This window comes from Neolamprologus brichardi, chromosome 12 (genome assembly GCF_056152115.1).
Source record: "Neolamprologus brichardi isolate AB-2024 chromosome 12, ASM5615211v1, whole genome shotgun sequence".
Classification (NCBI taxonomy): domain Eukaryota; kingdom Metazoa; phylum Chordata; class Actinopteri; order Cichliformes; family Cichlidae; genus Neolamprologus; species Neolamprologus brichardi.
This window is the reverse complement of record NC_142115.1, coordinates 21384346-21410472: the sequence shown is the minus strand read 5'-3', so window position 1 is coordinate 21410472 and position 26127 is coordinate 21384346. Positions and strand designations below refer to the sequence as shown.

Here is a 26127-nt window from a genome sequence, read left to right as displayed (position 1 = left end):
ATGATCAAACTGTCATGGCTACCAAGGGTCCTGTGGTATGTCACTGATCCTTCCACTGCCACAGAGCCCATCAGATCAGCTTTCGGCTCATGTACCGACACACACTCCAAATTAGAGGTGGATAAAATGAGAGCCAAGAAAGTGCCAATAAATCCATGACTTTCAGTATAACATCTACCCTTCAGCGTGCGTTTTCAATCTTAACTTGAAAAACAGCTAAGCCTACAAATATGGCTTCCCTTGTTGCTCTAGATATGACTGTGTGATCATATGGGCAGGCACATTACGGTAGACTGAAATTTTATTGGAATAATTCAAGAGTGAATCACAACTTCTACTTAACTGTTGGGAATTACACATCTCAGTCCTGCAGAAAAAACACTTCATCAGTGATTCATGATGTCTTACTTCTCCAGACCTTTTTCACTAGAAGCAATAAATCTCCATATCATCTATATTTCATGAACAATAGTACCAAGAAATGCCAAAAGGTGATGCGCGTTTTCCCTTTGGACCTTAATGTTTCATACCTGTAAGACTAATGTCTCATAACAGGACAAAGACTTCAGGACAAAACACACAGGCTGAGACACTGCGGTACTTTGACACCTTCTTGCTTCACGGTGCAAACACTGCAGCTTTATCACGGCCTCTCAAACAAATCGAGGACAATGCTCAATAATCAAATCAATCATTTTTTCAATGGAAAACTGATCGTTTCATGTGTTTGGATTATTAGCGTCGTCAAAGACAAAGGTGTTACTCTAGACACTGCACTTGTTTAGTTACCTCTAGAGTAACAATGCTCATTGGCCTGATGACTCTAGGTGTTAACAAATACTACAAACTGCACAAAATATGTAACATGTTGTTGATACACACACTTCCTGCACATGTGTGTCTCTAGATTACGACCAGTGGCTTTCACGGGCTCTCTCATCTCCTCAAAAAAAACACCAATTTTAACAGAGATCCACGTCTGAGGCCTTGTCAGCTGATTTAGACTCAATTTGGGCCAGTGTCTTAGTCTGGGAAGGGGGCTCCATAGTTAAGAGGATTACCCAGAATTCCCCAACGAGGTGCTCCCTCTCTCCATGCCAACTCTTTTCATCCATCCGTCCATCTATCGTCCCTTCTTTCACTCCCTCCTTCTCCCATCTCCCAGTGTGTGGTTATCTTTGTCTGTGCTCCTCTTTCCAACCCTGTGAAGAAGACCATATTGTCCGCCACACTGTTTTCTATCCATTCATCCCCCCCCCCCTCACAAATTTAAACTCCATCTCATTTAGCGGCTATTCCCAGAATTATTTCATTACTAGCCCCATCAAGTTTTTTTTAGATTTACAAACGCTTGGCAGCTTGAGTTCTTCGTGCACATACATGAGTGCTGCACTGATATCAGGAGGACTGGGGGGGTGTTAGAGTTCACATTAGGCAACCAAAAGTGTGTTGCTATCGCTCCCATGGGAGCGGCTTTCGGCTGACCCCCAAACCAGGAAGTGAAGTAAAAACTTGTCTATGAGGTGTCAAAGTCCAGTGAGCCTTCCTGTATTGAGATGGAAATTAGGGCGAATGGTGGGGGTTGGAAGCAACACTCCACCACTCCACAGGAAAATTCCTATGGGGGTGGTATAGAAAGAGGGGGGTCCACACATTAGTTCCCGTCAAAGAGAGGGGATAAACGAGGCCATTAAGGCCTACTCTCTAGGGTATATAGTGGGTGGGCAGGCTGGATAAGGTGGAGGGGTGGAGGTTCAATAGCTGTTGACTGGACTACCCCACAACAACCTGTCAGAATGCCCCCTCTGTTCCATGCTGTCTTCATGTCGACCGCTGACAAGTGCAGGCTTGAACTGCCCACGTAGTTCAGTCGTATGTGTGAGGTCCACATTTGTGTGCCTTCTCTCTTTTGTTAAAACAAAACAAAACAAGTACTATGCTAAAAAAAAATTTTTTTTAAACATTTCCTAAAACCACATTTGGACAAAGCTAACAGATAAATTCCTCATCTGGTGTTTACCAATAAAATGACAGAACATAAAAAGAAAGAGGCACATCTGAAGCCAGTGTCTGTGCGTGTATGTTCTTCACCAGATGGATCCAGGAGTTAGTTTACACCATGTTAAGCAATGGCACCTGCATTTAGCCTGATGCGGCTGATCTAATCGATACTGGAGGGCCTTGAACAGTGGAATTATGTACAGTATGGGGAATTAAAGAGAAAAAGACAAAACAAAAACAGCTTGAGCAGCCCCGTTTAATAGGAGCAGACTGGAAAGAACATGTTACTATATAAAATGGTGTTTGGCTCACACACCAGGGACTTTTGAGTGAAATCTTACAGAGAGAGAGAGAGAGAGAGAGAGAGAGAGAGAGAGAGAGAGAGAGAGTCACTTCCAAGCTCATAAACCAAACAGCACCGCTAGCCGTCACTGGGGTGCCAAAACGACCAAGCACATGAGACTTCAGTGGAAACACCGTGAAGAGGCACCTGTTGTGCCATCCTGCAACTGGTCTACTTTCTTTGTTCCTTAAAGCTTCTCCTTCCCTGGTCTGTTGCAGAGTTAAAAGAACCCGAGTTGCCTCAGGTTTGGACTTCAGACTTTGAGGTTTAATCGCGCAACTTTGCCGCCTTGGAAGAGGCATATTAAGCCCAATTTTAAGACTTGACGAACACACACAGAGACACAAATTAGAGGCAACTTTGACCGGATCAATAAGCAGTAAGACACATACCTGTCCCATGTTTCTATAGCCGTATTTTTCCGCTATCCGGTCAGCCAACTCGGGTCCCCCGGCTATCCTGACTGCCCAATGGTTGGTGTAAATCCGAGCTTTGCACGGCGGGGACGCAAAGCCGAGGTAGAGCGCCAGGACGCATAGCAAGCCTCTTCTCCAAGCGGCGTTGTGGACCATCTTTTAAACAGACTCTTCTCCTCCTCCTCCTCCTCAGCCGACCAGGCAAACAACCAAACTTCTCTTCTCGCCGAAAGAGGCTCTCATAGAAACACAAATATCCCGGCAAAAGAACTGAGAGAGAGAGAAAGAGAGAGAGAGAGGAAAGGGGAAGGAAAGGAGGTCCGAGGGGGAAAAATACACCTTATCTTCAAACCTCTCTTTTTCACATGGGAGAGTTGGAAGTTTCGTGCGTCTTCTCTCTATTCCCCCTCTCTCTCTCTTTCTCTCTCTCTCTTTTTCCACGGTGGATAGAGAGGAAGTGTGTGTGTGTGTGTGAGCGCTGTGCGTCTTCTGCGCGCAAAGTTCGCGTACGTGTGTGCGCGCAGAGCTCCTCAAAGCTGATTTCTGCTTCTCCACGAACAACTCGGATGTTGCTCGTTCAGCTCATCGGGCTTTCATGTGGCGAAATGGCTACAGCGCCTCCCCACAAATAACTAGCTGACACTCTGGAGAGTAGAAACAACTCAAGCCGCGGGGTTTCCCTGCCGAGCTCCGCTGGGTCTTAAAGACACTCTCCTTGGATCCGCCGCGGCTGCCCGCCTGTCTGCCAGACGCAGATCAGCCGCAGGGAGGGGTCAAACGGGGGGCTCCAAGGGATTCCTCCATGAGCCCCCTCACCCTTACTCAATACCCTCTCAAAATTAAGAATTAATTATCTCAAAGTCGAGTGGAAATGATAGAAATCGAACTTTATTTTTAATTACTTTTCATTTTGTCATCAATTGACTGACAAAAGACACTGTGACTGCAAAGAGTGAACATATCCGCTGATGTGTACCTTAGGGTAATTTTCCTAACTGGTGGAGCAAGTACCCCGGGGGGTATTACTGCAGTAGCCTGGGGGTTAAGTAGACAAATAGGTCAATTAGCCTGAGCAGCTTTGAGCAGAAAAGGTAACAGTTATCTAAAACGAATGTTTTAGGGGCAGAAAGACAAAAAATGTATAAATGTATATGGATACATTATTTAAAATATTATTAATTGTTAAATATTTTATCAAAAAACAAGTATCTTAAAAAATCTTTTTGATGTATATATTGTTAATATAATATATAAATATAGAACTATATGGATATATTTTTAAGTAATTAGGAAGTGTGCTGCTTAAAGTAGGCATAGGTTTAAATGTATTTGCTAAAGAACAGTTTAAATAGGCAGCCAACATAACTGGATCCAATATTTTAAAATATCAATATTGGAGATATGGGAAATGGCTAAAGTTGCTCACTTGAAGTATGAATAATATACACTTTTTGCAAGTATGCAAGTATAGGAATTTAAAGCTAATAGTTTGAATATATATGTGTACAGTACTGTGGAAATGTCTTGAGCCGCACCTCATTTCTTGAGGTGCGGCTCAAGACATTGAGCCGCACCATTGAGACATTGAGTCGGTGTTTCCACTCAAGACGGCTCAATCTATATATTTATTTATATTTTATAAGAGTAGTAGATGAATGGCTATGACTGACTGTTTGCAAGCAGGTCAGATCCTCTTTTAAATCTGTTCAAATAAATACATTTGAACTTGAAACATCTGAGTTTCTGGAGTCCCTGTGACAGTGCATGGGGATGATAATGATACAGAACTGATCCCAAAAGTGATTAGTATTATCAGCAGATTACCTTTTATGTCTGTTTTCTTGATTTTGGGATTCATGTGGTTGTTAATCCCCCAAAAAAACACAGACAAACTTTTAAAGGTAGAAAGAAACATGTTGAGATTCTTCACTGGACCTGATATGACAATCTACACTTTTGATATTCTGCGAATTAATTTATAAAAAACACACAGGAGTGTGCGCTTTACATCTGCTGACTCTGATGGGAGTGCTGTTTTCTAACGATCGACCGTTTCGCAAGCTTTCCCTGACTGACAGATTTTTACATGTTTGCCCGTGTATCACATTTCAAAAGCTGTGGTGTTTTTCCCTTACTTTTCACCCTGAAAAGTTCACCAGCTAACAAGATGGCTCATTATACTTTGGATGCAGCTCGTTTTTCCCGCACCTTGAAATCTGCTTTTGAATGCATGCTTTGTCAGTCTCTCTGGCCAATATTGACACAGACATGCCAACGTAAAGTTGAGCAAACTATGACCTTCACCTCAGCCATCATCCAATGAGAAACAACCACAGATGTGTAAATATTATTTATCCAGAAAGAAAATATTCTTCTTATTTACAGAAGACACCTAATCCCTCTTTTAGTTTTGTCAGTTTGATGATTCTTTACGTCACGATTAATGATTTGCCGTGCGGATTGTTTCAAAAATATCTTAGGTTAGTTCGATTGAGTTGGGTTTGCCTTCAGCTACATCTTTGGATGCTCGACTGCCGCTTTGCTGTATGTCAGGGTTATGTGCCTTCCTCCAATACTGGTTTAATGCACATTTCCTTCTATATCAGTGAAGCTCTAGATGTCATGGCCCCCCAGATCACAGCCCAGGTCAAAGCCGAGTGAACGCTGTCATTGTGGAATGTGTTCAGAATTGAGCCTTTCATTCAAGGTCCTTGTTGATTGATGGGTTTTTGTTTTGCAGCAGTTTCCTGGCGACGTCTCTGTTCGCACTGAAAACTCTGTTCTGCGTGGTACACAAGTAAAAATCAGCATAATTGCACTAATTACAGCCAATTTTATTGCTGAATGGACCCCGCTGCCACGTCTCACAACAAGCGGGAGGACAAGACCATCTCACGGCACGCTCAGATAGAGACGAAAGCGAGTTAAAAAGGCAGATCCACTGATCGCACTCCATTCAGCAGGGTGAGAAAAGAAGAGGAGACAAGATACAGCAGAAATTGATCTGGGCATCAAAATTGAGCACCCAGGTCACGAGACAGCCTTGAGCAATGGGGCCCCCTGGTTTCCATTCAGGTCTTAGCTGTCGCGATATCCTGCGTGACAGCTTCACAGCTCCCAGAGTCTTCTCCAGGGAGAGAACCGAGTGAATCCCAACAAAACGTCTTTGTCGACATCTGAGAGCGGAGCGGTCACACGAGTGTCAACAAACACTCCGAGGGGCATTCCTGTGTGCATTCCTGTGCCTCTTCAGTGGAATAACAGGGTGAATCGCGTGTTTGAAGCCAAACACAACTTCGGAGGGGGGGAGGGGGGGGGGAATCCACGATACAGTACAATAGAAGGCCTCAACAGGAAACCGCAGCCAACAAGCTTCATTCAACAAGGACACAGCTAATTTGTTCATTCAGCAATGAGCCCATCACTTCTACAGGGGAACGTCCCACATGATTTTTCTTCCATCAGCACAGGCATGTTATCAGATGTGAGCTAGTCATGTAAATGCATCCAAATTGCTTTCTAATGTCTCCACATTCTGTCATTGGTTTGTTTTTCTTTTCTCTCCAAATGTTCTGTTTTTTGCTCTTTACTTTCCTTCACGTACCTTTATGTCCCTTTGGTTATTTCCCATGGCTCCTTGGCCTATTACGTATTGGTATCTCTCTGGGCGGACGTCCAGGGAGCTGAGGCTAGCCATGCAACTTCACTTTGACCTTTGACCTTGTCGTTTTAGGCTCCTGCATTTAGGCCACAATAGCACCTGCCATTCACCAACTTTCTCTCCTCGCTGTCCTGAATTTTATCCTCCCATATAACCATCATTCTCCTCATCTCTTCACCCTTTCCTTTGTCCAACACATTCCAGGGTTATATAGGCTCCTCTGGGTGTTCACACACACTCTCTACATTCACTTGAGACAATGAATGTAGGGTGGAGACAGACAGCAGTATAGCTAAAACTTTGAAGGTCCGAATCTGTGAATGTTGTCACCACCAGTTTTCTGTGTACTTATCAGGCAAAAATGACTCAAATAATCTGCAAAAACAAAAAAGTGTTTGTTTTTTTAGGTTTGATCACCTCACATTTAGACACACTCGTGTAGCATCACACATATGAACTGTGTACACTGATCTGCCTCAGTATTAAAACCAGCTTCACGAAGGCCCAACTCTCTGTGCTGCTCAAACAGGCATGAACCAGCTGTGTATGGATGTAGGACCTCTGGAAGCAGGAAGCTGGCAGAAGAGCTTCCGTGAATTAGGCTTGTTCCAGTATATCCCACAGACTGGGATCAGGGACATTTAGGGGCCCTTTCATCACCTTGATACTTTGTCACGTTACACGAGTTGAGCTGTTTTTTCAGTGTCACGGGGCACTTTGAACTTTTGAGGAACAGCATGCCGCTGCCATGTGAAGCATGTCAGGTTGATATACTGATAAAGACAGAGTGTCTACCAGTAAAATAATGCATTGTAACAAAACGGTCAATGTTACCCTTGTCAGTGGTTTTCACCAGCACACTCAGTCTGAATATTTTGATTTTCATAAGAGGATTTATTTGATATGTTCCTGTAACAGTGATCCACCCAGTCTGGGCTCCTGGGTCAAACATCTGTGTATGGCATGGAATTAATACCCACATAGGGCAGTTATATACTGCCACCAGGTGGTGACTGATAAGTTACACACAATTGCAGTTGAACTCATCACCATTTCTAACCATGCCTTGGCCTCTACACAAACAGAATTAAACTTCCTCACTTTGATTTTTTCATATGCTATACCATTCAAACATCACTCAAAAAAAAGGTTCAGAACCATTGGTGGGACTAACCTTGACTTATCAGTTTGAAAATGTAATGTCTCATAAAACTATGAGGGCCTCAAGTGACATCATAGCTCACCTTTAAAAATATCTCGTCTTTACGTGATGGTACTGGGCTGAACGTGCACAAGACGAACAAAGTCACCGTGCATCAATGCACCGTGCCGCACAAATTCAGCCACTTAAAATAAAAGGCTCTGTCATAGAACAAGGATGAGATTAATACACTTTTAAACGTGCATAAGTTTAGCTTTCATTAACATCACAAACTTGGTATTTTATGGGAAAAGGAAAAAGAGTGCTATGATGGATTCACTGTAATCAGAGCCACCTGTGTCTTGCTCAAGCTGGGCCACCATATGGCCAACTGGCTTAAAAGACTATTGCAGAGAACAGTTATACTGACCAGATTACAGAAAATGCTAAACTTGCGTGTCAGGGACCTACTCTGCTCTGAATCTCATGCGAGTTTAGAAATGGAAAGAAAATATTTTTTTATACTTGAACTGAGGATGATTTTATCATTTAACATTGTAGCATACAGGTATAAATTAGATCAAAATAGGACAGCGGTAGTTCTGGTACTTAGAACTGAACCACAGCAGATGGCTCTGGAGGTTCAATTTGGCCCAGATTTTACACCTCATGCCTTCTTAATGGAATCTAATTTATCTGAGCTTGGGACAGCCTGAGAGAGTTTGTGTCTTAGTCTTGAATCAGAGTCTAACTACTACACCATGGAGCCATCTTCATTAACAGTCATTCACTGTCAGTGGGCGGCACAAAGAACAAGAGCAGATTATTTAACAATAGTGATCAAATATGCCCAGCTGGGGAAAATATGCAATCTCCACATAGAAAGCCTCCAGTCTGCAGAGGGATTGACACCCTTGAGCCTCTCACTGTGAGGCAACAGTGCACACCACTGTGCTGCCAAAAAATGACCAGTTTATCACTGGAAACCTTTGTGTTTTAAGGACTTTTTGTACTCTTATGTTAAAAAATATTTAGCCGTTTGCCTACACATTTGTTCATGATTTATGTAGTGCAATAGACATTCATCCAAAACAAATTTGGGCAAGCCTAAATAAATCCCAGTAAATACAAGTAAATATGTTAAGACACTGAAAATGAGTGAAGACATGGGTCAGTCAAGGAAAACCCACTTGATTAACTTGTGTAAATGTACATACATATAAAACAAGGAGTCAGTTACCAACTGCTCAGAACTTTATTTCGAGAAAATGAGGGTTAAAATTAAATAAAAATATAAAATTTAGATAGGCAGGTCTTTCTTTAAAGAAAGTGACCCCGGGAGAGTAGGCGGCTCTCCAGAGGAGAGGGAGAGAAGAAAGAGGGAAAAGACAGGAAGCTACAAAATGAAGCTCAGAGGGACGAGCCCAGCCATTCAGGAAGTCATGTATAAAAAGAAAAAAAAAAGAGGAGACAGATGCAGTTAGTTATTATAAACCCCACCCCCATCTGAAGTGTCCTCAAATGCAATCAGTGCTATAGCTCTCTCCTTTTCCTTTTTCTGGTTTCTTCCAGGAAGTTTTGGGTCGTTTTTCTTCTTCACTCACTCTCTCACTAACATCTCATTTTGTCTCAATGTAACATCTTTTCCTGCAGTTTTGAAAAAAGTAAACAAAAAGTCCTTCAAAAATAAAATGCAGCAACCACATTTCATGTTCTACTATTACATATACAGTATATATATATATATTTATATATAAATACATAAATATCTTACATGTACAACCAATTTTGAAAAGGGGGGGGAAGAGAGAACCCAAAAGACTTAAGAGGACTTGGAGGTGGGGGGAGCAGGGCAACGAAGCCCATGGTTGCTCATTGTGAGGGTAGTGTGTTTGTTTTTCTGTTTTAGCTTTACACACGCAGCCTTTCAGGGAGACAAGGAGAAAAAAAAAACCAATAAACAAACAAAAAAAAAAAAAAACATATGGAAGCATTCCTCAGTTTGTCCAGTATGCAGAGCTGCTATAGCTGGACTTGCTGCCTTGGGTTTTCTGCTGCATGCTGCTGGACTGACTGCGCTGACCAGGACCGCCCTATGAAGAAAAAGAAGTCCATTCAGTGGATGTGTTTAATTTGTGTCATTTCAAAGTGCTTATATTATTCATTTTAGTCAGCCCTATTCTATTGAACTTATCACACAAGAGGGTGTAGATTCTAAATATACAACAACAGTGGAGAAAACCAGGAATTATCAAGGAGAACTTTTCAGTGATGATCGATAGTGACAGGCCAAATAAAATCCTTAAAACTGCAGTAACGATTCTGTCTCTCGATGCACACAAAACATTCGACAGGGTTTCCTGGCAGTACTTGGCCCATACACTTGAAAGGTTCAAATTTGGGCCAAACTTAATTAAGTGGATACAGATTCTTTACTCCAACCCAATGGCGGCTGTACGGGTAAATGGAACAATATCAGCCAGATTTCCACTGGAACGTGGGTGTAGACAGGGTTGCCCACTGTCGCCCCTGCTGTCCGATATAAGTATTGAGCCTCTGGCGCAGCTGATTAGAGATGAACATGAAATTCAGGGCCTTACAATTAATGGAGAACAGCATAAATTGTCCATCTATGCAGACGATGTACTTTTATACATTTCAAATCCTGCAGTCAGTGTACCTCATTTAAAAGAAATTATTAGTACATACGGTTACCTCTCTGGTTACAAAGTTAATATTGACAAAACATTGGCAATGGATATAGGAGGAAACATTTCATCTGGCTTTAAATGGCCAAAGGAAGGTATCAAGTATTTAGGAATTCAAATTCCTCACTTATTATCAGACTTGTTTAAAGTAAATTATGAAGTTATAGTGGCAAAAATAAAAAAAGACTTAGAGAGATAGACAGTCCTGCCTCTGTCTTTCTTGGGTCGGATTGAGAGTATACGTACGAATGTATTGCCAAGACTTCTATACCTTTTTTAAATGCTGCCTATAAACATTCCCAACTCTACATTTGATAATTTAGATAAACGTTTTTCCAAATTTATATGGCAAGGCAAACGCCCAAGGATCAAGTTCCAAACATTAAAACTGTCAAAACTGCCAAAACTGCAGGGGGGATTGGCTGTTCCAAATCTGAAATATTATTTCTGGGCAGCTCAGATGAGACCCCCGACTGTATGGGTGCGGGATCTGTCTGAAACTCAGTGGCTAAACATTGAGAAGACAATGTGCGAAAGATCATTGGAATCCCTGTTTTTTTTCTAACATTTCAATTAAAAATGTGCATATGGGGAAATGGACGAGGGTCACACTAAAGATTTGGCGAAGACTCAAACAATCATTTGGTCTTCCAAAAGAAATTTCCATTTTATGCAGGGTTTTTCTCCTATTGTGGAAGACTCTGGCTTCGGAGCATGGTCACATAACGGGCTTCATAAACTTTGTCATGTTGTGAGGAATGGGGACCTGAGCTCATTTGAACAGTTGAGAGGTCAGTTTCAGCTCCCTTCTTCTGACTTTTTCAGATTTCTGCAGCTAAGAAGTTTTTTGACAAAACATAAAGAATGGAGGCAAGTTTTGGAGCCCTTACCCATTGAGGAAATATTTCTAAAAATATTTCAAAGTAATTCCTCCCCAAAATTAATCAGCAATTTCTATAACGCATTTATGAGTTTCAGTACAAGTGCAACTTTGGATATTAAGGCAAGGTGGGAAGCTGAGACTGGCACTCAAATCTCAGAGGACGCCTGGGAAGAGGTGTTTGGTGAAGCCCATCTCGTGACTAACTCTGGGCTGTGGAGAATTCAAATGGAAGGTGGTCATGAGATATTTTAGAACCCAGAGATAATGGCCAAAATGAAGCCTACAAATCCTGATACCTGCTGGCGAAATTGTGGTACTCATTTAGGAACCCACTCACATATATTCTGGTCATGCCCAAAAATCTGCTCATTTTGGAATGACATATTTAGAGTTCTCAATACAGTTTTCCAACAACCACTAACAAAAGACCAACACTTAGCCATTTTAGGAGTATTACCAAATGGTTTTGCAGGAAACAATAAAAAGTATATCTTAAGAATCTTGCTTACAGCAGCACTAAAGTGTATTACTATTAAATGGCTGAATCTTGACCCACCTTCATATAATATGTGGATTGATAAAGTAAGAGAAATTTACCAGATGGAGGAAATAACATATGCTCTGCGGATTCAGAGAGAATTGTTGACTGAGCGTTGGCGACCCATACATGCTTTACTGTTTCAATAACTTAGCATAGGTCTGTTTCGTTCATTTATGGCTATTAAGATTGTCACATGTCTTTTAATATTACGTAGAGTTGTAATCTGTATTTCTGCACTGCGGTTCCTGTGAACATTGCAATGTTGTAAATTATAATAAAAGCTGAGTTTGACAAAACAAACTGCAGTAACACAGGTGCAGAATTTAATCAGATTTTAATTTTAATCAATTTTTTTCACTGGTTGCGGAGGGTTACCTGTCCGTCCTGTGTGAGGTGATGGTGCAGCAGCTGGGAGTGGGGCTGTTGGTGAGGAGGCAGAATGTGCAGGAAAGGTGCAGGGGCGTAGCCAGGCGCACCACCAGGGTTCAGTGGCCCGGTTCCTCCTAGTGCTGAAGGCAGGCTGAAGGGAGGTGGTGTCCCTGTGTGGAAGCCCTGCTTGTCAAATGACTGCACAAAAAAAAAAAAAAACCGAGGACAAAAGATTCATTTATGTCTGGCAAAAACAATCTAATCCATAATCTTTCCATTTAATATTCTTCTGAAATCAAACAGTTCTTCATCCAAGCTTTATTTAAAAAAATTTGACATTCAAACTGAAATGCTCACATTTCTACATTTTCATTTTACAAGCAGAATCATTTAAAGAGGACCTAACTGAGCTTGATTATGGTAATATATGTAGCCAATGTTTGTACTAACCAGATGAGTATATGGACTAAGGCATCAACTAAGTCAAAAGTTGAGACTTCAAGCTGCTCTGTATGTAAAGTCGCATGCAAACTCACAAATATAAGCTATGAGCAGTCACACGTTGTTAGCATGTGGCTGTTAGTGAGTTCTTCAATGAGTGAGGGAGCTAAAGAACACTACAGGGGAACCGTATCAAAGAGTTCAAGACAACAAACCTAACGAGACATTTTAATCAATTTCACCAAGCCAACGGTTTAAAGAAGCTAACAAAGTGAAAGCTATGCAGAACTCTGAGCCAACCACAAGCCAGCAGCCTCGGTATGAGCAAAGGATAAAAACAGTCATGTAGTGGGCTTTAAAATAGGGTGGAGACTGGATGAACTGAGGAAATGAACTTAAGACAGTGTGATATACATGAACAGTCTGGAAATGTGAATCAGACAGCTCTTCCAATTCAAGAAAGAGAATTGTCAGAAAAACATTACCGAGCTCTTACTGGGTATAATCCATTACCTTTACAGCTTTACAGTATTTTTCCTGTCATTAAATAGAAATGCTGGCATCCATCAATGAGGTTTTAAATAACGTATTTTTACCAGTTAACTTTGCACCACACATTTAAATGATTAAACCGCTCTTAAAAAACGTCATACAAAACACATTGTTTTAGATATATACAAACAGATCATACTTAGACATGTGGACCACACACACACACCTGTGTTTTGCTGTAGATTGAACCTCCCATGTCAGGTACTCCACCACTAGTACCTGAACCTGACAATCCTGGTGCTGGAAAGAAATGAAAGAGGGGGAGAAGGAAAAAGAGGAAAAGACAATGTTGGGATTTCAGAGGGAAAGGAGGACAAAAACAGAAAAAGCAACAACAAATCAGTGGGAATGCATAAAAACAAAACAAACAAAAAAAAAACAGCAGCTGTGTCACTTCAATGCTGATAAGCTTATCTTCTAAACTAAATGCCAGTTTCCACTGTTAGTAGGACACAGGCCAGCCAGGAGGAAGAAGCATAGTAAGTGAGGAGGAGCAGAGGCATGTTTCTCACTTCCGCGCCACCCTTTAGCATGTACCCAGCCATTTGCACATGAAAGTACAATCACATGCTTGCATATACACACCTTTCTCCAGGACGCTCTCGACTGTAGAATCATCTGCAATTGTGAGTACACCCGTTTTTCCTCACTGGAAAACGCCCACTAACTGTGTGTGTGTTTGTGTGTTGTTAGAGTGTGCACCATGTGTCGTGCATGTACCTTTCCCTGGACCGCTGCCTGCTGACTTGGCCTGTGACTGGGCAGTGCTTCCATACCCTGCCTTACTGTATTCCCCACCGTGGGCTTGAGACAGGTCATCAAAGGCTGAAGGGGGAGGAGGAAGAGTATAGAAGAACAGAGGAGGCAGAGCAAAGCAGAGGGGGGAGGGAGAGAGGATGAGGAGCAGATTTTGTGAAGGAGGAGGATGGGAAGGAAAAAGAGGGGAGAGGGGGCAGGAGAGAGAGAGAGGCAGTAAGGTAACCTGACTGAAATGGCAGCTGTCTATACTGAGCTGTGTCCAACTTTAGCAGGGGGTTTGAGCTATGCATGCAGCACAAGCAGAAAAAACAAACAAAAACAAAACAGGCCCAACTCTACACGCACATGCAGCATATGGTGTACACGTGTAAAGGTTTGGAAATTCAGTTCACTTTCCCCTCCCACTAGAGACACCTTGATAAAGTCTGACGTCTATTTTTACACTTGAGTCTCACAATACACAAAAATAACTTTCCAGAAAGCCCACAATAATGCCAGCTTCTAAGCTAATTAAGCTTCATGACTACATTTTGTGTTGCTGAGATATCAGTTTAGTTTACTAATATATTACAACTACTATTACAATAATAATATAATTCTAACAAACCAGACAAAACCCTGTTTAGTCCAGGTCTTACCTGTGCCATATGCGTGCTGTCCATAACTTGGCTGATGCTGTTGGTGGTATTGATTGGAGGGGTTGGCCAGGCCCATTGCTGGCTGCTTGGCTGAGGCAGGAGGCACAAAGACAGTGGGGGCATACTGGAAAGCTGAGGGAACTCCAGGCATACCAGCATAATATGGCAGACCTGTGAAATGATGGAGGATGTGCAAATGGTTAATAGTGTAACAACCTTAAAATGACTGACATCGATGTGATTAAACATGATTTTGTTTTTCCCTTACCAGTGTATCCATAGCCAGGAGGGAGCGGGGGGTTGAGGAAGGCCTGGTTCTGTGTCTGCTGACCCTGGCTCTGCCCCTGCCCCTGTCCTTGTGTGCCTGTCTGCTGTGTCTGCTGGGGCTGTGACTGCACCCCAGCTGTAGACAGGGTGGTTGGAGGAGCTGGAGATGAAGAGTCATTCCTGCCAAACTTTGTTGCTTCACCTGAGCAGAATGAGGAGAGACAGAAGAAAAGGTAAGACAAAAGTGGAAATGAACCCTAAAGCCTCATTTCTACTCTTATAACAGGTACTCCAGCTTTCCACCGTACACAATTCCCCATCAGTAAAAACAGAGCTCTTAGATGACCACCCTTTAGGCAACAAATACACCAGGCTTTCAGGATATTGTTGTGCTGGTGTCCTTCAGTTGCTTCAAGCCATAGCAAAGATTAAAAACACAGCTTAGAGAAAAAAAAACTAAGATGCCAAAAAAATAAAAAAAGAAAAAAAAAAGAAAATCACCTACAGGTAACAGAAAATTTCAGTTTAACATAATCTATAAAAAAAAAGTGCTTAACCAAAGACATCAAGTCAAAATGATCAAGTGCAAAGGAGAATAAAATTTGATCTACCTGAATATGGGTTATTAGCAAGTCCATCTCTACCAGGCATAGCAGTTGTAGCACCAGGGAATGTTACACCATAGTAGTCCTGTCCAGAAAGAGGAAAATAATTAATAATTAAAAAGACAAACAGCATTAACCTCCTAGGACCTGGCGTCCACATATGTGGACATCACATTTTGGGTTGTCTAGACCAAAATACTCATAGATATTTCTCATGTTAAAAAGCAACTAACATTAAGGCATTATTAAAGGTTAAGTTAAGCAACAGACTCACCAAAGGAAGACGCGACTGCAGCATTTGCAAGTCCTCATATCCATATATCTGCTGTTGAAATTAGGACAATGGTTATTTAGCAGATGTCGGAGTCTCTAATAAACATTGCTTATGCCTACAAAGCCTTTTATCTTTACTAGCTGCTAATGAGTGTATTCAGTACATGATCAAAATCTTCCCAAATGACTAAAAACCTCTATAGAATAAAGAGAAAATTCAATCCCTCTGTTCAGTTTCTGCACTTCTAGAAAAACCTGCATTTATTTATTTTAAAGAGGACACCCAATTAATCTATCTTTAAGTCTTCCCTTTCCCTTAAAAATTCATGCGATCACGACTAATACAAACAAGTAATTATATGATACAGTTAAATAGCTACCGGATATGCAGGGAGCAATCCACCAGGGCCCATGATGTACTGGTTGGCCAGTAGAGGTGGCACTCCTTGGGCCAAGTTGGGAGGAGCTTTACCTGGAGCAGACACCACAAAGGACATGTTATGCACTGAATGAACATAACCATTTATAGATAAGTACAGTCTCAGTTAAGTGTCCAAAACAGCCAGATTAAAATCATAATTCATAGTAAAAAAAAAAAAAAGAAAGGAAGAATTGAGTAGGATATTTCAAAATATTTTAAAATAATGTTTTAACGTCCATCGTGGTGTTTTGGTAGTAAAGATCATACCGGAGGTGGTGGTGAGCAGGGGTGCTGTGCGGCTGCCGGCAGCTGAGAGTGTGGCGTTTGTGCCATTTGGAATTAGTCCAGGTGCTCCAGATGGATGCAGACCATTGGTGGCAGAACTACTGACAACGGGGGGAGCTGAAGGATTGGGATTAACAACCTGGCTGGACGATGGCGAAGTAAAGGCATGGATATTTCCGCTGCTACTCTCCTCGTTACTCGTCTGAAAGAATAAAAGCAGAGAACGCATTTTCTTTTTGTTTGTTTGTTTGTAAGCTCTGGAGCTTAGTTAAAATTTTGGATTAAAATAAAATTATAAAATCCAAACATACTAAGCATCTGTTTACCGTAAGGGAGGAAGTCGTAGAGAGGGTTGACCCAGATGAGTGCGTACTGCTTGTGTGACTACAAAGAGAATAAAGCGAGTCTGTCAGCCTGCTGAAATCTGATAAATCTGCAGAAGCACTTCAAATTGGATGTGTGATCAGGAAGCAGGGAGATTCAGTGAAAAATATGTCCACATTAAATGATTTAGATATGTGCTTGTAAGCATCATCATCTCCAGGCAAAAACATCAAAGTGCAGTCGAGCCGCTCCTTACCTGCTGAGCGATGAGATGGATGTTGAGTGGGAAGCTGTAACTGCAGGAGAAGGGATGTGGTGGCCAGGGCTGCTGTCACTTGTCATAATGGGAGACTCAGTTTTCACTGTCCTAGATGATGCTGTGCCTGGTTTAAAATTAGAAAGATTAATCTGGGGCAAAATTTGGTCTATTTATCCTTTTTTTTTTTAAGTTACTGTATGAGAAGGAAAAGAATTGAACAGAATCAGGGTGAAAAAGAAAATGAGATGGGGTAGCTATAAAAACGGCATTTATCAAACAACAACTTTCGCTAAGATGCATCTTTCCATTTCCTCCTCAGCATTAAGCAATCAATGTTCATTATACCAGACTTTATTGGCCATGTGAGTGAATTTTTACATTAGTGACAATAGTACTTACCGTCTTGTGTGCTCTGTGTCTTCATAACAGTGTAGCCGTTCTAAGAGAGAAAACGTTTAAAGACTTGGTTTCATCATTCAGCTTTCAGGCAAATAACATTTAAGTAGTTTCCAAAATCTTTATTCTGTTTGAGACCTGAGAAAAAAAAGTTAATACTCACTGTCAGAGGCCCACCAGGAGCCGATGGGATATCTTTGCTCTGTGAGAACCCAAGATGAGGGGGTAGGGACCTCGGGACACTGCTCTCCACCCGGCTGACTGTGGTTGGGGCTGAAGAGGAGGGTGGCACAGCAGCACTGGGGAGACCAAGGGAGGGTGTGGGTGTGGCACTAGGTAAGCCCAAAGAGGGTGAAGGGAAGTTGGGGTCCGTTACAGAAGATAAGCTGCTCATGTGTTCACTGTTTAAAGGACAAATAGAGATTTGGTGTTGGGGAGACATAAAGTAGTATAGGGTCTCCAAAAATAAATAAATAACATTAAATAAATGTAAGCAAAGTTGCAAAGGGTTCCTGATGGAGTCACGAAAAGGCTAAATTTAATTTAATTAAAAAAAATAAATAAATAACTTGTTCAATTCAACATCAAGAACCTTCTTTGGACAACAAGACTTTTCTGAATCTGAGGTTTAACATTTTTTTAAAAACCAAGTTTCCTGAATGCTTTTAGGGCTCTGGGCTACACTGCAAAACAAAAAGAGTTGTGGTGATTTTAGTCCCTGGAATTTAAAGTGTTGCAAATCACCCGGTTTGCCAGTATTATATCCACAAAATGGGGAATTAAAAAAACAAAATAAAAAACCCCCCCACACATAACAAATACCTCACATAAACCAACGTGCTTGCATGACAAACACATACCTCACAGCTCCTGGCTTAGAGAACAGGCTATTCTGAGGCGGCTGTGTGGGAATAGCAGTAGGAACTGGCATGGCTGGTGGGGCCTGAACAGGCGTGTGTTCCCTGGCCAACTCAGTTGGTACCATATCTGATGTTTCACTGCTAGCCTCAGACCCAAAGTCTAGAGCTCCAAACTGAACATTAAGACCAGACACATCTGCCGATCCCGGCATCTCCACTGCTGACGATGGAATCTAAAGACGACAGAAGGGCGAGTAATCAGAACTGATCTAATTTTTGGATTTGGGGTAGGTTTCTGTTCTTTATTAAAAAAATATTGATTGTGAAAACATTTATTTTACCAACATTTTGTCAGTGTTCAATCTGAGTTAAAACAGTCCCATTAATAAAAAAAAAAAAAAGTAACTGAAGGTCAGGACACAATGTGATGCTGATTTGAGCATAAGCACCAGCTGCTGCTGCTCACTCAAGAGCAGATGTAGTAAAAGGTGAGCACGACCTCATGCTTGCAGCTTAGCAGTGGCTACTGTCCAAACAGTAACCAGAGACACCGAGTTGAAAACAAAGCCAACAAAAGAACACATAAATAGCTGAATATCCTGGTCTACTGCTACTTCAAGACTAGCAGATAAACAAGCACCGGGAGGAGTCAAGTATAAACAGTCTATTCTTTAAAAAAAAGTTTGCATACCTGTGTGTGTGTAGTAAGGGGAGCATAAGGCTGTGGAAACTACCTCATTAAGTCTGCTCATATAACTGGTTAACTAGGAGACCTGCCTTGTAAACCCCTTAAGAGGAGATAAATTACTGACTTTCGGTTTCTATCTCCTCTTAGAATGAATAAAGCTCTTTTGTCATTTCTCGTTTACATTTTCTGCCACATAAAAAGGTTCCAAGTCTAAATATCAAAGAGGCTTACTTTTGAGGGAGGAGGCGCTCTGCGTCTCTGGGTCTTTATTTGGCGCTGAGGAGGCTCTGTGGTCAAAGGCTCCATGCCTGGCAGCTTCACTCCTGGAGAAGCGCTGTCTCTTACAGGAGGGACAGAGGACTCATGACCTGAATGAGAATAAAAGCACCACGACCATTCACCATGTCATTATAGTCACAACAACAATAGCAGGGTATAGCAATAAAGCAACTGACTAACTCAACTTCCTGTTATGTATCTTTTTTGTAGGGGCACTACATATTTCACTGTCTCTCTACTCTATAGGTGGCAACAGCCTATAGCCTATTTTGCAGGCCTACCTGGCGGTGTGGGGGCCTGTGGAGCATGTGCCTGGACAGGGCCCAAAGGCTCTGTGGTGGGAAGGATTGTGGACTGCTGTTGCCGTTGAGCCAGCTGGCTGAGCACCACTGATGGCTCTGGCTGAAGCTTCATCTCCGCTGAAGACAAAGGGAGACAAATATACATTCATTACCATGACTACAATACTGAAATTCACCATACCTCTGGGTTTTACTCCCTTCTTTAACAAATGCTTCCAAACCTGATAACATCTTTCTGTTTTGGATTCCTAACTACTCTGAGATAAACTTACAGTGTTGGGAAGTAACAGAGCCATTCTCCAGTCTTTGAGCCTTGTTGTCTGCAGAGGGAGAGGGGGCAGGAGCAGGAGCTTGCATTGGAGACTGCCCTTGGTCTTTGGAAATGCTGCTATTGCTGGTGGTGGCCAACATCTGACTGGTTCTTTGACCAAGCCGAGGCCCATTCAGCTGCTCTGATGTCCGGATGTCAGGGGCAGGTGCCTGCTTGGGTGCATTCAGTGACCCAAAACCAGAACCTAGGACTGAGGACTGACAGGGAGACAGAAGAAAAGGCGATGAGGATATATCTAAATGTATATTGTATTAAGGTCTATAAATCTATAGAGTATAGTTATGAATACCAGTGCAGCATGTGCGTAGGTGGTACTGCCAGAAGCTGCATGGGCATAGCTGTTGGCTGTGGCATGTGCGTAGCTGTGTGTTGCAGTGCGTCCATTGTGATGTGAATTGGTAAACACCAGGCTTTGGCCTAAATCCTCAGCTGAGGGGCCATCGACTATCGCCCCCAAATCGGAGTCCACAGAACTCCCTACACCCACTCCAGCCTTAGGAAGTATGCCAGCCAGGTCCACACTGGGAACAAGCAGGAAACAGGAGAGCACACAGAAAGTGGAGTGAAGAGTGAAAGTAGAAAGGTTTGGAAGGAGGAAAGAAGGAATAACAGTGTTGATTAAATAAAATGCCATTCTCCAAAATTAAACAATTTCTATGTGTTCTTTCAAGGTGCCAATGACTTATGAAGGGCTTACTTGTTTCCAGGTGTGATGTGATTTGTTGGGGCAGAAGAGGCAGTGAATACTTTGGTCTCAGATAACTGTAAGATGAAGACATTAGTACAGCATTCAAAAGCCTCCCAGAGCCACATCAAGTCACCCTTTAATAACAGGACTTAGTTAACTAACATCATTAGACAGCAACACTAGACTTTAAGCACAAACGTGCACATTTAAAGCACTGTAATACACTTTCAATGAAAAGCAGTGCCTTACATCTTCATTCCAGTCTTCTGAACTCCAGTCTTCTGGGTTGCCTCCCCATGTCCCTATTTAAAACAGAAGCATAGCCAAATTAGTGTTTTTGTAATTTCTTGTGGCAATTCTGAAATAGTTGAAAACTAGACATTTGCTCAAATGTAGAAAGTGGACACTAAAAAGTATATATTGCAAGAAAAATCAGTGTATGCCTGACTATTTTCTTTACCAGCTTCCTCAGCAGCTTCTTTGCCATCTCCTTCCCATGCCTCCTGGCGAGCTCCGGCATTAGCAGAGTAGTCAGCAGGATTGAAGGTTCTGGAGTAAAAAAAAAAAAAAGCAGCAGTGTGAAAAAGCAAAACAAACAAAAAAAAAACTGAGCGAATTGAAAGACATCTGTTTTTACTGATAACGGGAGGCAGAACAAATTTTCAATCAAGGAGATTCAGAAACATATTTTTCCACACACACTTGTTTTTAAGATATGTGCTTGTAATCAACATCATCACCTCCTTTTGTAAAACTTTTACATGATGCATATTCTTACCCCATTCCCTGCGAAGAGAACCTGTTACCAACAGCTGCTCTTCCTCTGCCACGAACCCCTGCAACTGAAAATGCAGCAAAACAACCATATGAACAACGCAAACCAAGTCACTTGAGTCTAAATTCCTCATTAAGCATTTTTAAGAATATCAAGCCTTGGGACAAACAATTGTCAGTGACTTCTCAGCTAAGTTTCCCATTAGTGCATTGGAAAAAAAATATGATTAGCAATAGATTCACTAGATTTTCATGTCAGGGCATGTGCACACCTCTGCAATCTAAAAACAGTTTGCTTGGGGAGTGGTTACAGTGATCCATCATCAACTCAAAACAGGTTGGGATGTTTCTGTCTATTGACTTCATTTTAAAATTGTAGCTTCATTAAAATTTGTATCTGAATTTAAGAAGACAGGAGTAAGAGTTGTCAGCCATTTTATACACTTTTTAAAAAGATATTGAATTGCAGACATGGACAGCTGAAGACAAGTGGTTCTTTTAAATCAACTGCCTAGTGGGCATGCATAGTTGCACTGTAAAGTAAATTCTCCTCAGATGAGTCTGTGCGGTCACAACAAACATGCAGACCCTCACACTTACTGATTATGAAATTTACATCACTCGACTCTGAACAAACCCTGGTGGAGTTGCAGATACAGAAAGTATCATCAAGGCTGTAGCAGAACTACTAAAAAGCATGAGGAAATGTTTTGACTTAATGCTCTTAAATCAGCTCATAACCATCCACTTACAGTCACCATTTCCTGTAGGCTAAATCATTTATGGCACGTAAATGAGGCTCTGTTGCTGGTGTAGTACTTTCTCTTTCGCTTTATTGTTGCTGGAGGAGGAATTAAACTCCTCGCTGTGCATCTTTGGCCCTGTTCCATTTTTGCATTTTAGTGACTGTATGCATCAAACGCCCATTCAAGCAAGCACATGGAATTGGTGGACTTAAATTTTGAAGCACAACAGACAAATACGATGCCGGTCACATCAGGGAACATGAACCTGGTAACTACAGTTAGCATTCTTTTCACGTCACCTTATAATCCAACTCTGCATTTGGATATGTTTAATAAATCTGACATGCGTTACTCTCCAATGCTTACCTCTACCGCGTCCCCTGCGTCCACGGTCTCCTCCTCTCTCACCAGGAGCCACATCAAATCCATTCTCCTCTGACCGACCTGAAATTCAACAACAACAAAAAAAATGACGAGGAAAATATGATGATGGAAAAGTCATAATTAACACTGAGCCAAAATAATGACATTATCCTCGATGTGAAAGATTACGTTTTTAATCAAAGGCACACAACGTGTCTTTTTCTTACCCTCACGTCCTCGGCTGATGCCTCTGCCCCTTCTGGTGGACCCTCCACGCCCACGACTGGCCTCCCTCTCTCCCTTCTTCTCCCTGCTCTCCTTTATCTCTGAAGGTCCTCCTTCTTTCCCAAGGCTGCGCTTCTTTCCTACAGTCTCCCAAGAGGTCTGAGAGTTGAACAGAACATCATGATGGTGCTACAAAATGCATTTGTACTTCTACTTTGTCATCATGATTTAGTCTGTCCCAAAACAGCAATAATCAATTCATATGTAAAAAGCAAGCACAACACATGTTTTGGGGATGGAACATACTTACTGTGTCAGAGGTGCTCTCCAGCAGGAAATTGATGGCTCTGTTTACATCTTCATTGCAGTCATGGAGGGCTACCATACACTCATCTTGAGTCTTTCCAGTGACCTCAATCAGCTGTGAAAGTCACAGCATAGGAAAAAAAAGAAAAGGAAACAAACACAGTTAAGTTTTAAATCCAGGAAAATATATCCTAGTGACCCAGAAGATAATTTCTCTATGCACAAAATATGAACAAACATTACCTGTTTGACTTTGTCTTCAAAATCAGCATCGTTTTTGTCATAAATCACTTGGGCTAAACGAATCTGTTCTGCTGTGGCCTGGCAAACAAACAGAGCTGAATGAGAATCAAGAACTATCACCATCTGAATAGTACATTGAAATGTTTTTTAAAACATGGATCGTTTACATATTTTAATGAAAAGTGGGTTAAAATCATTTGAAAGTGAAAAATTACATTTAAGACTAAGAGATGCAATATTTTATTGACGTTAAAAGACTATTTTGCTTAATAACTCTGTATTTACAATGACAATCACCCACCTGTATCTGTTTCTGTTGCTGTGTTGTTTGTGTGGTGGTGGGCAGCGTTTTGTCCCGAGTACCCCGGGCTTGATTGCTGACCAGTGAAGTCATCATATACAGTATATACAAAACAATGTATGTACAAAATAGAAAAATCTGAAAGACAAAGGACACAGAAGCAAAGGTGAAACAAAAGCCAGATGGTACGGCATCATTACCCCTTAGTAAGAAAACAATAATAAATAAATGTGCAGTATATATAATTTGAAACTCAAAGTCAATGATGCACATGAATATTTGGTTCTTGCACTATTGGATGTCTCCGCAACACAGCTGATTATGGTATCCTGAATGAGAGTTTAGAACTTGGGTGGGCATCTCTTTCTTGCTCTGGACCTTTTCAGATGCTTTTGCTAATTTTCGGTCCTTTTCTGCTCCTTTATCTTGTGGCATACCACCAGGTTCCATCCTAGGGCCCAACTTGTTTCCCTTGTATATGCTGTCACTTGGACAGATCCTAGTTTAACTTGGACTACATCCATATTATGAAGAACAGGATGGCAGCCAATTATCAGTCTATTAATACACAAAAAACTGAAGTTCTTATTCGTGCCCCTTTGGTCCTAAGGTAAGTGAAACTCTTGGACATCTTCAGTTCTCCCAGATTTCAAATACCTGGGTGTTACTTTTGTTTTACTTGCTTTTGCTTTAACTGCTGTATTTTATAATATAAAGCACGTTGTCACTTTTTGCTCTTGAAAATCGCAATGTAAGTACACTTTCCTTACTTACAGTGCTGATACTGTACACTTAATATAAACAGACGGACTCACTAGTATACCATGTAAGACTATAACCCCCATCTGTCGCTCCCTACATCCCCGTTTAAATTTAGCCAGCCCAGAGGGGCCTGTTGGGTGTCAGCTTACAGCCCTGCCTTATTCTCCCACACAAAAACACTCAGTGCACAGCTATATTTTAATACTGGTATTAACATCTTTTATATATATCAAAAATGTGCATAAAAGATAGGCAACAACAACAGAAATACAGGCTTTTTAAAAAGGCGAAAAACAAAAGCACAAACACAGCCTGAGTAGTATCGAACAAAGCAACTGGCTGTAGCTAATAATACAACCAAGTGACAATTTGTCAGGCAGCGTGGGTTCTTAAATAAAATACACAGGAAAGCGTTATCTGGCAAAGCATTTGCGTGCGTCGTACATATACAGATAGCAGTGTTTATTTTTGCCTTAATTATACGTATTAAATATCAGAGTCACTCTTATTTGTGTGATAAACTCGACAGAAGCATGAACCACAGAGGCTAACGTTTATGTTAGGTCAAACTAGCTCACGATAGCAGCAGCCCGGCTAACTGCTAGTCTTTGTTCCGTGTGCGAGTAACACGCAAATTTATTCGTTAAACTACCACAAGCCGTGTGTAGAGTATCAGTATCCTAACATGTCTGCCAATATGTCTATTCTATGTATAGTCCGTCTGGGGTAGCAACCAAAAAATAAACAAACGTGACAAGCGCTGCCATGCTCCCCTTTGTGTAGCCCAACGAGCTAACGTTAGTCACTTCATGGGAGATGTGGCTAACGTTAGCAACAAGCTAACAACTGAAACTAAAACGAGCTGCGTGGTTCGTTGACATTTCTAACTGTCCGTGTCCCTTAATATATTTATAGGCACATAATTCGGGGAGAAATGTTATTAAGATTTGTTTGGGCAGTAATCAGGAGCCAGACACAGGCGGCATGCCGACTGCCCGGCGTGCGAACGGCCCGTCCGCATACAAAGCAGCACCGCTCAGCACGAATACAACGCAGTTAGTTAGACGACTAATAACCGAATAAGACGAATAATGTTTTTGAACAGGCCCATCGAGTTCGTTAAAATAAACAAAAAATACACAATAAAATACCTGAACTCTCAAAACGACTTAATAAAAAAAAAAAAAAATTCAAACATAACAAATCTGAAGCTTTCGTTTACCTGCTAACACGCTTCGCTCAGCCAGCAGCAGCAGATGCTGTCACGTGACCTACCCCGCCGACACTCGGCGTTGTGAAACCGGCACAGCCAATCAAAACCCGCCAAGCCGGTCAGATGGCCAAGCACCACGCCCTTACGTACTCGTTCCTGTGTGTGAGCGCGCTTCAGCTTTACAACAGGTGGTAGTTCCATCGACTCAATTTTAATGTTTTTTTGTTTGTTTGTTTGTTTTACCATTTCTATGTGGAAACGGATCGTCTACCTCCATCTCACCCTATCCCTAGTATCCTTCCCTGTCACACTACCTTCTCCATGTCTTTATTACGTTCATGAATTTTCTCTGTGGTCTTGTTTTCCTTCTGGCTGGCAGCTCCATATTCAATATCCTCCATACATCCTCTGCACATGTCCAAAACATCTCTACCTGAGCTGTCCCTTTATAATCTTCTCCATCTTGGTGATGAAAATCTTAACAATTTCCTTTCTGCCCTGTCTTTTTGTCAGTGCCACCATCTCCAAACTGTATATCCTATTACTACCACCTTCTCTTTTACTCTTGCTTCTATCCTTCTGTCACAAACCACCTCTGACACTCATCTCCACCTCCTCCACACTACCTGCACTCTGTTCTTCACCTCTCTTGTGCATCTATTGGTTTTGATGTCTGATCCCAGGTATTAAAACTCACTACTACTACTATCTTCACTACCTCAACTCCTTGCATCGCCACTGTTAACCCGTCTGCCTATCTTTT

At 41.7% G+C, this 26127-nt stretch overlaps 2 protein-coding genes across 8 annotated transcripts in view; both read right to left on the bottom strand.

The window, feature by feature from the left end:
• The window catches only part of pcsk5b (proprotein convertase subtilisin/kexin type 5b), a 62868-nt gene extending 59487 nt beyond the window's left edge, over window positions 1-3381 (bottom strand). For both annotated transcript variants that reach the window (XM_035907285.2, XM_006789715.3), the window contains exon 1: window positions 2737-3381. In XM_035907285.2, coding sequence (XP_035763178.1) covers window positions 2737-2916 — 180 coding nt within the window. In that variant the 5' untranslated portion in view covers window positions 2917-3381. The remainder of the gene's footprint in view (window positions 1-2736) is intronic.
• A 5417-nt stretch (window positions 3382-8798) lies between these two features.
• LOC102793264 (ubiquitin-associated protein 2-like) lies at window positions 8799-25454 on the bottom strand. 6 transcript variants are annotated; one of them, XM_087849158.1, is made up of 30 exons: window positions 25374-25454; window positions 23390-23527; window positions 23089-23166; window positions 22850-22960; window positions 22542-22698; window positions 22318-22395; window positions 21210-21273; window positions 20892-20980; window positions 20681-20733; window positions 20441-20505; window positions 20033-20264; window positions 19685-19940; window positions 19392-19529; window positions 19063-19199; window positions 18144-18376; window positions 17447-17684; window positions 17287-17326; window positions 16885-17011; window positions 16616-16688; window positions 16287-16506; window positions 15979-16070; window positions 15600-15650; window positions 15332-15410; window positions 14722-14922; window positions 14454-14624; window positions 13777-13881; window positions 13642-13674; window positions 13223-13296; window positions 12070-12261; window positions 8799-9655 (listed from the first exon to the last, which is right to left on the bottom strand). In XM_087849158.1, the coding sequence occupies exons 2-30, from the start codon at window positions 23483-23485 to the stop codon at window positions 9560-9562; spliced, it is 3579 nt and encodes a 1192-aa protein (XP_087705284.1). In that variant the 5' UTR covers window positions 23486-23527; window positions 25374-25454; the 3' UTR covers window positions 8799-9559. The 6 variants fall into 6 exon arrangements, with proteins under 6 accessions (XP_087705284.1, XP_006789773.2, XP_087705286.1 ...); XM_006789710.2 differs by having other exon boundaries at window positions 16631-16688; XM_087849160.1 differs by having other exon boundaries at window positions 17447-17582.
• Window positions 25455-26127: the final 673 nt, after the last annotated feature.